This window comes from Dipteris shenzhenensis, chromosome 3 (assembly GCF_047967505.1).
Source record: "Dipteris shenzhenensis isolate YYH24624 ecotype China chromosome 3, Dip_SZ_1.0, whole genome shotgun sequence".
Classification (NCBI taxonomy): Eukaryota; Viridiplantae; Streptophyta; class Polypodiopsida; order Gleicheniales; family Dipteridaceae; genus Dipteris; species Dipteris shenzhenensis.
Genome location: NC_141598.1, coordinates 43,917,808 through 43,929,224, shown reverse-complemented (window position 1 = coordinate 43,929,224; position 11,417 = coordinate 43,917,808). Strand labels below are relative to the sequence as shown.

The 11,417-nt window shown below is 42.7% G+C and overlaps 1 protein-coding gene across 1 annotated transcript; it reads left to right on the top strand.

The window, feature by feature from the left end:
- The first annotated feature begins 288 nt into the window (after positions 1–288).
- Positions 289–5,158, top strand: LOC147903848 (uncharacterized). The gene is made up of 2 exons (XM_087401633.1): positions 289–1,805; positions 4,690–5,158. The coding sequence occupies exons 1-2, from the start codon at positions 366–368 to the stop codon at positions 4,906–4,908; spliced, it is 1,659 nt and encodes a 552-aa protein (XP_087257759.1). The 5' UTR covers positions 289–365; the 3' UTR covers positions 4,909–5,158.
- The last annotated feature ends 6,259 nt before the right edge of the window (positions 5,159–11,417 follow it).

Genomic DNA, 11,417 nt, shown 5'->3' with positions numbered 1-11,417 from the left:
TTCTGTAATGCATCCTATAGATATATATTGCGATTGTCCAAGTGTCATGGAGAACTTGACCTTCTATGAATTCTGGAAACAGTGAAAGGAAAAAAACAAAGATAACATAACTATCGACACGGATTGTACGTTTCACAGATTACCACCCTGCTCAATTTTGAAGAATTTTTTTACAACCTTCTACTAGTTCAATAGAGCTACCTGTCCGGATCTAGTTATATCTATATACATGCATAAAGTGTAAGGGGGGTGTAGAAAGAGGTGAGGCCTGGCCAATAACTGCGGAGTTATGGTCATCGACTTCTTTTGATCGCCATAGCCAACCTTGAACAAACGACATGAGCTCGTCGTCGCCATAGCCAGCCATGACTTCCGCCTCCTGCTTCCTCTCTCCCCCCCCTTCCTCCTTCCTCCCCTCCTCTCCTTCCTCCCTCCGCCTCCGTTCCCTCCCCCTTCCTCCTTCCAAATCCCACAAACGCTTCCCCATTATCTTCTCCCTCTCCCCCCCTTCCTCTGATTCCTCCGACTCCGCCTTGCTCGATCGCCCCTCTGACCCTTCCTCTTCCTCCTCCTCCTCCTCCTCCTCCTCCTCTGACGCCATCCATCAGTTCCTCAGGCGTGATTACAAGTGGGGATTCGTCTCCAACATCGAATCCGTCTCCATTCCTAAAGGCCTCTCCGAGGACACCATCCGTCTCATCTCCGCCAAGAAGCAGGAGCCATCTTGGCTGCTTGACTTCCGCCTCAATGCCTACCGGCAGTGGCTCAAGATGACGGAGCCCAAATGGTCAGACAACCAGTATCCCGTTATCAATTTTCAAGATTACTGCTACTACACGGAGCCAAAGCAAAAGGAGAAGAAGCAGAGCTTGAGCGAGGTAGATCCCGAGCTTCTCCAGACTTTTCAGAAGCTAGGAATTCCTCTGACAGAACAGAAGCGATTGGCAAATGTGGCCGTAGATGCCGTGTTTGATAGCGTTTCTATAGCCACGACACACAGGAAAACTCTCCAGGCTGCAGGTGTCATATTTTGTTCCATATCAGAAGCAGTCAGGGAGTATCCTGAATTGGTGAAGAAGTATCTTGGAAAGGTAGTTCCCACTGCTGACAATTTCTATGCTGCACTCAATTCCGCGGTATTCAGTGATGGATCTTTTTGTTATGTCCCGAAGGACACAGTTTCCCCAATGGAAATATCAACTTACTTCAGAATCAATTCCATGGAGACAGGCCAATTTGAGCGCACCCTCATTGTTGCGGACGAGAGAAGTTTTGTAAGCTATCTAGAAGGATGCACCGCGCCGGCTTACGATAAGAATCAGTTACATGCAGCGGTGGTGGAACTTTATTGCGCAGAGGGTGCTGAAATCAAATACTCAACCGTGCAGAATTGGTATGCTGGTGATGAGGAAGGCAAAGGAGGAATTTATAATTTTGTCACTAAAAGAGGTCTTTGTGACGGGAATAAGTCGAAGATATCATGGACTCAAGTTGAGACGGGATCTGCGATTACGTGGAAGTATCCTAGCGTGGTTTTGAAAGGTGACAATACAATTGGAGAATTCTACTCGGTGGCTGTGACAAATAACAGGCAGCAGGCCGATACAGGGACGAAGATGATACATGCAGGTAAGAATTCCAGGAGTAGAATTGTGTCCAAGGGAATATCGGCCGGTCACTCTATGAATTGTTACAGGGGCCTAGTGCAAGTTCAGCCGACAGCACATAATGCCAAGAATTTCTCACAATGCGACTCGATGCTTATAGGTGACCAAGCAGCAGCCAACACTTACCCATACATTCAGGTATTCAACCTAATCGGGCCATTGTTTTGGCGCTCAATTTCTGTTTTGGTATCGAATAGATCACAATTATCTGCAAGTAGCTTCTCATTTTTCTCTCTCCTTATTATGTTTTTTAAAATTATTAGTTTCAATTCCAGTTTTTGCTTGATGTCTTTCAAACTTAGGAACCTTTAAAAAAGGATCTTTTAGGCACCGTTGACTTTCATGGCAGCACAACCATTAATGCAAGTGTTGTCGGGTCAAATCCTTCAGGATTATGCACCCTGATTTAGGCTTAGTTAGGTTTAGGCATATTCTAGAAAGCATGCACAGAAACACACGCACATACATGCATACATGTATGTATGTGTTTGTTGTATGCTCCAAAGAAACACACGCACATACATGCATACATGTATGTATGTGTTTGTTGTATGCTCCAAAATGGATAAATCTAAAGTACAAAGGATATGCTCACGATGTCCACCACACGGGCTGCCTAGACGGTGCTCCACCAATTGGGACTGGAGGCTTCTGTCCTACTACTACATCTCATGCCCTGCCCTTGGATGAGGGTCTTCAATGGCTCGTAAAAATCAATGAGACCCAATGCCTCCTTTTATAGAGGAGGGGCTCCTCACACAGATATCTCTAGCAAATTGTGGCAAGAGGTCCTCTTGAGTGGTTTGTCGGATACGAATCCAAAGAAATCTGGATTGTGTGTCATGCCTCTTGACGAAGATCATCCCGGTGAGAGATGATCTATATGGTATTGCCACTCCTCTTGATCCGTGAACTCTGCCCATCTCCTGAGAGAGATGATCTATACGGTATTGCCATATTGCCACTCTTCTCGATCTGTGAACTCCGCCCATCTCCGGAGTCTCATCTCAGTATGTTGTCTCCCATGTGTATCTGCTGACTATGGGCAAAGGGCACTCTGGGCTTTGATGAGTCTCTGTGTAGAAAGTTATATCTCATCTTTTGATTCCAAGACTGGCAGACGGGGTCTGTAGGAGAGCCGAATGCCCCCCCCCTACTCAACCGACCTTGCTGTCTTGGCCTTCCGAGATGAAGGGACCGACCCCTTGACCTGATCCTGACCTGCCATAAGGGCCAACCCGGTTACGTGTTAGCGATGGCCTGCCATTTACTGGCCAGTCCATTATGCCCTTTTTCAGGCCCAATGTCAGCCGCTTAGTCGGTGGCAGTTCTTGTGGACTGCTTGTAGGGTGTAAACAGACCCAGATGGGTATCTAATATGCTGCCTACGTGGCAGCCAGGGTGCTGCCCTGAGGCAGTCCACACAGTAATTAGTCCTGCCAACAGGGCATGCATGACTTTCTGCCCATGTGGCAGTCTACTCTCCCATCGCTCTTTTGCACGTGTCACTCCTCCATGTCCTCCTTATATGGGGCTCACAGTTGGAGAGTTGAACCATCTATATGGGCTATTAGGACTAGCATTTTCCTTGAGTATGCCTTAATGAGTCTTACATGGGTCCATCGCTTCTTCAGGATGGTCGCGCAAACCGATAGTGTACTGCCACTGATAAACACCAGGATAAGCAATATGAACTGGACCCGGAGTCCCCCCTCCTGTATAAGCCTCGACAGCTGGTTGACCGAAATGAGGATCCTGAATGGCATGAGCAGTTGGCCTTACCTGTAATGGGTTTTGCACCCATGCCTCGAAGGGAGCCACAAGGTTAACGTTAAGGGACACTCCAGTCTTGGGGATGGTGTTCTTTTGCCCTAATTTAGTTCAGAGAGTCCGTTTAGGCTTAGGGAATACAGACTGATTCTTTGGGGAGAGGGGGGGCGGAAGTGGCTCCCAAGTTCTTATATGCTTTTTTGCTCTAGAAGGACGTGACCAACTCGACTAGAATAAGCCTCTAGCCTCAAGTGTCTACATTAATAGATAATTCACACAAATGTCAGTGTAATTCTTCAAAGGCACTGCCTCCTTCAAAGGTACCGCCTCATAGCTTCTTCTGTTTGTGTTGTTTTAAGAAGAGTCTGTTGTGCAGCTCTACATGTACATTTTTTGCAGTACTTTGGGGGAGGTTGTATGGGCTAGGTCATGATGCAGCTTTTTTTTTCTGTTTCGTAGACTACTCTAATCAGACATTCAGATTTTTGATTGATGATGCTGTCTATTGTCTTGGTCTTACTGAACACCCTCCGACACTTGGCACTTAACGGACATTTGGCTCAATCGACTAAAAGTTAAAACTTAACAACAAGGAAAAACATCAAGTGTTGTGATCAGGGCCATCATGCATCACAGGTTTCTGAAATTATGGGAGAAGCTACAGCCTTTGTTGAACTTTCAACAGCCTGCCCTCAGGCAAGGCTCTTCACGAAGGCTTGGTGGGAGGCAGGTTGGGTAAGCTGGCAAAGCTAGAGGAGGCAGACAGGGAAACTGCAGGCATGTGTATAGCTATAGGTGGCTTGACCATGGTGGTGATGAGCAGCTTTCTTGGCCCCATCTGAATCGCCCCCTTCAAAAGCACAAGTACCCTTGATGTCCCTGTAGTCCTGCAGAGAGGCCGTGACCTCTGCTGGAGGAATGCCACAGAGCTGCCGTAAGTAGTTAGAATGGCTTTGGTGTTGTTTATAAGACAGAAAATAATAGGGAAGAGGGGAAGGAGAACAAGAGAGAGGGGAAGGGAGGATGTTGGGGGGAAAGAGTTGGTAGGGGGGTAGTTGAGCAGAGAGGATCTGTGCTCAATGCTGACCAAGTAAGGGTTCCTGGAGGAGCTAGAGGTGGCAATGACAAAGGAGGCTTTCAGCTTTAAGGTAAAATTCACCAGTTATGTTGTTAATATGTGAAATGTCGGAGTAAAGAATTTCTGGGTACTACATCTTGAAATTGTTTCCTTTTCTTCTATGCATTTGGACAGGTAAAGGATCCCTCTGCTCGAATTGAACATGAAGCAAGTACTTCAAAAATTGGCGAAGATCAACTGTTTTATTTTCAGCAGAGAGGAATCGATCAAGAGAAGGCTGTTGCGGCCATCATCGGTGGTTTTTGTAGAGAAGTTTTCAATGAGCTTCCCTTAGAATTTGCAGCAGAGGTCAATCAGCTGATGAGTTTAAAACTAGAGGGGAGTGTTGGTTAGTCTCCAGATTTGTATGCTTCATGCTGTAGTTTGTAAATTACCTTGCTGAATCCTGCATGAAGGTTTAATTGCCTTAGGATGTTATGCTGAGAATGTGTCAATGGAGTCATGCAGGATCCTGGTAAACAACATCTAATCTTGTATAATAGAGATTGGAGAGAATCTTTTCTATCCGGATGGATCAAATGTTATTCTGTCCGTCTAGTGACTTTTTCATGATGAGGTATTGAAAGCTTTGTTGTAACTTTCCTTGTTTTGCATGTTTATGAATTGCTTTGGTTTTGAATTCGTAATTAAGCTAACAAATATTATGCAAGTGCTGTAATAATACTTCGAACGCCAAGGTTTTAGCATTCCGTTTGCATACACATAAATCCTCTCTTTGAAAAAAGAAGTATTGTCTGCAAACATAAATCCTCTCTTTGCAAAAAGAAATATTGTCGAAGTGCTGTAATAATAATAACTAGGTTGTAGTATTCGGTGTACGCATAAATCCTCTCTTTGCAAATATATGGAGTCTGATATTTTGTTGCAGGATTAGTGAACATGGTAATTTAATATCGATAGTTTGTTGAATGTTCCTTTCATATTTGTCTCTCTAACATGTTTGTTCTTTGGTAAACATGACGGATAGAATATGGGCTTAAGCGAAAGACATTGTGGCCTTTCACAGGAAGGAGCTCAACCTCATGCTCATTCAACATCAAATCTTTGTGTGTAAATTCACAGATGATAAGCAGGGTAAGAGTCGATCTAATTTTAGAGGTGGAAACTTGCCAATGGAGGAACACAGTTAAGAAAAGAGGATTTGCAAGCTATGCACAAGAGTAGTGGTGGAGCTTTACTGGAGCAACTAATAACAGATTAGAATGAGGTTAGACATACCTACCTTACAGCCTCGTACAATGTATTGGGAGTGACCTGTGGCAGTTAACACGGCCACATGGAATCTGAGCTGGCAGGTCAGTCCACCTGTCCCACACGTGGCAGCATGCATGGCAAGTGGCAGGGCATGCAGGCCAAGTGTCTGGCCCCAACTTTGGTAGATTTGGCCCCAAATCTACCATGTTGTGGGCTGTCCTCTTTGGGACTGCAGCCCACCAAAAATTTGGGACAAGTGTCCGGGGGGGGGGAGGGCTGAGCCTATAAAAGAAGGCCTCTCCCCTTTATTCCCTACATGGTTCTCCCTCCTTTTGGATGATGCAGCAGAACCTCTCTAGCTCCTTGGGTGCACTTCTCCCCAGGCCATTCTCTCACCTCAGTAGCACTTTCTCTCTCTACATCAGCACATTCTCTCTCTACAGTTCCAGCCCCTCCTCTCCAAAAATTTGCCCCCTCTCAGCTCTTCTGGAATAGCAGTAGCACCCTCTCTACTTCTAGCCTGGAGCAGCCACATCCCCTTTCTCTCTCCTGCGGTAGTCTTTCTCTCTCTACTGTAAAATTTCTCTCTACTGTTCCAGCCCATTCCTCTTGCAGAAATCTGCCTTTCTATGCACCTCTGGAATAGCAGCAGCTCCTCTCTTACATCCCCTCCCTTGGGATCAGCATTGGCACTCTCTCTACAGCTAGCACTCCATAAAGGCTTTCTCTCTCTAGCCTACAGGTTGTTTTTCTAAGCTGTTGTCATTCCAGTCCCATTTCCACACTCTCCTCACCCAAGGTAGCTTCAGAGGCATCAAGGATTTCATCTACAAAAGGGTCAAGTCACGAAGGGAGCATGTATTGTCAAGTTTATCTCATTTACAGCACTATTTGATGTTGTTTCTACTATTTCGAGAAACTAGTGCTTGTCTCTAATGTTGGATGTAAGTGGTGATTGTTGCATGCTTCTTCCTTGTAAATTGGGCAAGCCAAGAGTTGAAACCTGAGCTTGGAGTCCTCTTTTTTTGTTGTCTACCTTGTACATATGCTCTTGAGTCTTGTATCTAGGTCCTAGGCTTTCACTGAGTTCATCAGTTTGGAAGGTGCATTGCACCTTGGTCTTGTATCTTCGTTTTCAAGAATAAAGTGAGCCTGGATAAGGGGGGGGGGGGGGGGGGGGCATCTTGTCCCCTCAATCATATTGCAATTTCCAATGATGTCACTTTGTGTTTAAGCTGTACAAGTCTTAATTCGAGCTTAATTGCAAACTCTTAAGTTCAAGTTTATGTGTTTGGCAACTCGCAATCATTTCATTCAAACGCTTCTGCAAAATCCGTTGTCTATCAAGAGAAGAATGCATAGGTACCTAAGGGCTTGTAGGCTATGATGATCTTCCTTTCTTTGCTTCTAAGTAGCCTTTTTGATCATCATCTTCTTCCTTGATGATCCCCTCCAACGATCTGCAACCACCACCAAATTCAGCCAACATTGAGCAAGTTAGTACTTAAGTTAAAATTCCTTGCTTGTTTGAAAGTCTAGCAATTTTTAGGACTTGGGGCCAACCATTATAAATGGGGCTAGCACTTTCAGCCAAGAACTAAGCTCTGTTTGCATGTCATATTTGCTCTCTCTCTGAGGGGAATGACACTTTGTCTACTGCCCAAGTTCCAAATGTGCAAGATCATAACCATTGTACATGTGCAGGTGTCAATTTTCCCCAAGCTTCTACCCTTCTAAACGCGCCAGATTATGATCTGGTACATCCGTAGATTATCATAGTTAGCTAGTGGCTCACCTATGGGCTAGGAGAGATTCAAGTATTACCATTTGGTCTCATGAATGCTCTTACCACCTTTCAACAAACGATGGATGATGCATTCAAGCCTTATTTAGGCAAGTTTGTGGTGGATGTTTTTGAATAATATACTAGTTCACCTTTCAGAAAACGATGGATGATGCATTCAAGCCTTATTTAGGCAAGTTTGTGGTAATGTTTTTGAATAATATACTAGTTTATAGTAAAACATTGATGGAGCACGATACTAGTTCACCTTTCAGCAAACGATGGATGATGCATTCAAGCCTTATTTAGGCAAGTTTGTGGTGGATGTTTGTGGTGGATGATGTATTCAAGCCTTAGTTAGGCAAGTTTGTGGTGATGTTTTTGAATAATATACTAGTTTATAGTAAAACATTGATGGAGCACGATACTCATCTTAGAATTTCTCTTGATATTCTAAGGCGAGAGATGTTGTATGCTAAAGAGTCTATGTGACGAGCGTGAAATCTTGCATCTTGGCCATGTAATGTTGATGGGATATGTATAGATGGTGCCAAGGCTAGAAAAGCATTGGAATGGCCTATCCCTCAAATGGTTTAATGGTATTCTTTTTCAATTGTATTCAAGATTATGCTCAGATAGCTCTCCCATTAATAAAACTACTTAAGGGATTGTTTGTAAGTTGGAATAAAAACTTGAATGATACTTTCGAGACTTTGAAATGTCAGGTTACTATTGCACATATGCTAGCCATTTTAGATTCTAACAAGGTATTTGTGATTGAAAATCGATGCTAGTGATTTTGCGATAGGTGCTGCTCTATTCCGGGTGTGATTTTTTGGTGAGCTTTTTGTCATGAGCTTTTTTTCAATTTTCATGAATATTGTGAGCTTTTCATTCACCTGAGAGAGAGAGAGGGGGGGGGGTCATGGAGTGGGGTGGGTGGAAAGTTTGGGTTGTGGTTGCAGTTAAGAGGAGAGAGGGGGGGGAGGGGAGATAAAGGAAAAGGGGAGGGATGGGCGCATGGGTAAAGTGGCATGGAGAAGGGAGGGGAGGGGAGTTGGAACATATATTCGTTATCATAGTTAGAGGGGGAACTTATAGGGTATGCAAAGAGGAGTGCAAGGAGGAGAGAGAGGATGAGGAATGTGAAAGTTATGTTCATCTACTAAATGTAAAGGGGAAGTAAGAGCATATGGGAAATTTGTTCATTTTCAAATTGTATAATTTGATAGATTTGACCTCATATGATGAAAGAAAGAAGAGAGTGTTTGTGGAAGGACTAGGATGGAAGAATACAAGTCAATGAGAAGCACTAGGATGGATGAAAGAAGAGAGTGTTTGTCGAAGAACTAGGATAGAAGAATACAAGTTATCAGGATGGATGAAAGAAGAGAGTATTTGTGGAAGGACTAGGATAGAAGAATACAAGTTACTGAGAAGGACTAGGATGTAAGAAATAAGAGAGTGTTTGTGGAAGGACTAGGATGGAAGAATACAAGTGCACTAAGGCACGATGTGTTCACTATGATAAGGATAAGGGTTGGAATAAAGTGAGAGAAGCATTGGTAATGCTCTACTTTAAGTGAGTGGAGATTGTCCAACTGAATAAAATTTTGCAGAGCATTGGGAATGTTGTACTTTAAGTGAGTGGAGCATTGGGAATTGATACTTGCGAGTGAAATATATTACAAGTGAGAGAGAGAGAGAGCGATAAGACGAATACAAGTTAATTAGAAGGACTAGGATGTAAGAATAAGAGAGTGTCTTGAAGGGATAGAAAGTAAGGGAAGATGTAAAGTGAAAGACGAATACAAGTTAATCAAAAGGACTAGGATGTAAGAAATAAGAGAGTGTTTGTGGAAGGACTAGGATGGAAGAATACAAGTGCACTAAGGCACGATGTGTTCGCTATGATAAGGATAAGGGTTGGAATAAAGTGAGAGAAGCATTGGGAATGCTCTACTTTAAGTGAGTGGAGACTAGGATGGAAGAATACAAGTGCACTAAGGCACGATGTGTTCGCTATGATAAGGATAATGGTTGGAATAAAGTGAGAGAAGCATTGGGAATGCTCTACTTTAAGTGAGTGGAGACTATCCAACTGAATAAAATTTTGCAGAGCAATGGGAATGCTGTACTTTAAGTGAGTGGAGCATTGGGAATTGATACTTGTGAGTGAAATATATCACAAATATTACATCATCACATATTCATATCAAAATTCTCATCACACAAGGATTTATTTCCAAATAATCACATCATCACACATTCATATCATAAAATTGTGTGCATGAAGAAATATATTACAAATATTACATCATCACATATTCATATCGAAATTCTCATCACACAAGGATTTATTTCCAAATAATCACATCATCACACATTCATATCATAAAATTGTGTGCATGAAATAATTATATAAATATGATCAGTAAATGCCACTTAAGTAATAAGTCACAAATTGGTGTATAATCAACAAAAACTACAAACACAACATCATACATGCATCACAACTCTTCTGATGCTTCTAGTGGAGACTGTGGCAACTCTTCTGATGCTTCCAATGGAGGCTGTGGTGCTCTAGATGTACACTCAGTCTCTACTTCTTCTGTAGTATGTAGTGCTTTCGAAGTAGACTCAGTATCCTCTTCCTTAAATGCACCTTAAATGCAAGCGGAGGCTGTGGCAACTCTTCTGATGCTTCCAGTGGAGGCTGTGGTGCTGTAGGTGTACACTGAGTCTCTACTTCTTCTGTAGTGTGTAGTGCTTTCACAGTAGACTCAGTCTCCTCTTCCTTAAATGCAAGCTCTGATATTGCTTCAGTTTCATGTTGTATTCTAATGGCAGCAAGTAGGTCTCGAATGATTTCAGCCCTAAACAATTGTATATCCTCCTCTGAATATTTGAGCTCCAAAGAGTCTTCCGATGAGATCTGTGGCTTAAGTGAGAAAATTTCTTTGAAAATGAACATGCAATTGTAGGCAACTCTCCACCCACAACTATGCCCATCTTCCTGCTCTACTAGTAAATGCTTTTGGAAGTCTACCGAGTCTTTGTACTATCCTGTTTCTCTGATAGCAGATACCAACTTCTCAATCGACCTGCTCATCATGACATATTAAAAAAACTTAGTGTGTCTATTACATAAGGTACATAATATAGAAGTAACAACAGATTAATAGAATACGTATGTTTGCACTGAGCCATGGAAGCTTGCAATCGAGTTAACAAACCAACTGTTAATAGTTGTCTTCAAGGTCCCAAACCACCAGACTCCAATGTTCCCTACACGAATAATTAAGAACCATTATTATTTAACACAATGTTGCTAGTATAAGATGAAAATAAAGGTTGCCATGATACTTACATCTCCTGATATGCCATAAATAGGACTCGCACACCATGTAAATGTAAAGGCTATAACCATTTACAAACATCAGCTATCATCTTTCTGCTATCCCTAAGTATAGGAGAAAGGAGGGATCCAACATATACACACGGTTTTGTACAGCTCTACCAAATCGTGAGATAACTATACTGCACCAACAAATAAATGAATATTAGTTTATTAGATTTAATCAAAATATTGAATTATCAAGCAGAGAAAAAGTTTGTATCAAACCTGACAATGGCCATCATAACGTTGTTATTGACCTCATTTGAAGCTCTAGAGAGGATTGAAATCTCCTCTCCCCCAAATTCAAGATACTGAGGTCTATGTTGAATCATAATCCTAACATTAAAAGAGCTTCCCAATTCTTCCAATGAAGCCATGTTTGTAGAGTTGAGGGCTTCTATCCCCTTTGACTCTTAGACGGCATTCATTTCGCACTCCTCTGAGCCATTATCATCTATTTGCCTT

Bases quoted from the DNA above. Each gene is read 5' to 3' on its own strand.
- LOC147903848 (XM_087401633.1), top strand. From the start codon at position 366: ATGACTTCCGCCTCCTGCTTCCTCTCTCCCCCCCCTTCCTCCTTCCTC. The intron at 1,806-4,689 runs GTATTCAACCTA...GCATTTGGACAG, and splicing joins ACACTTACCCATACATTCAG to GTAAAGGATCCCTCTGCTCG.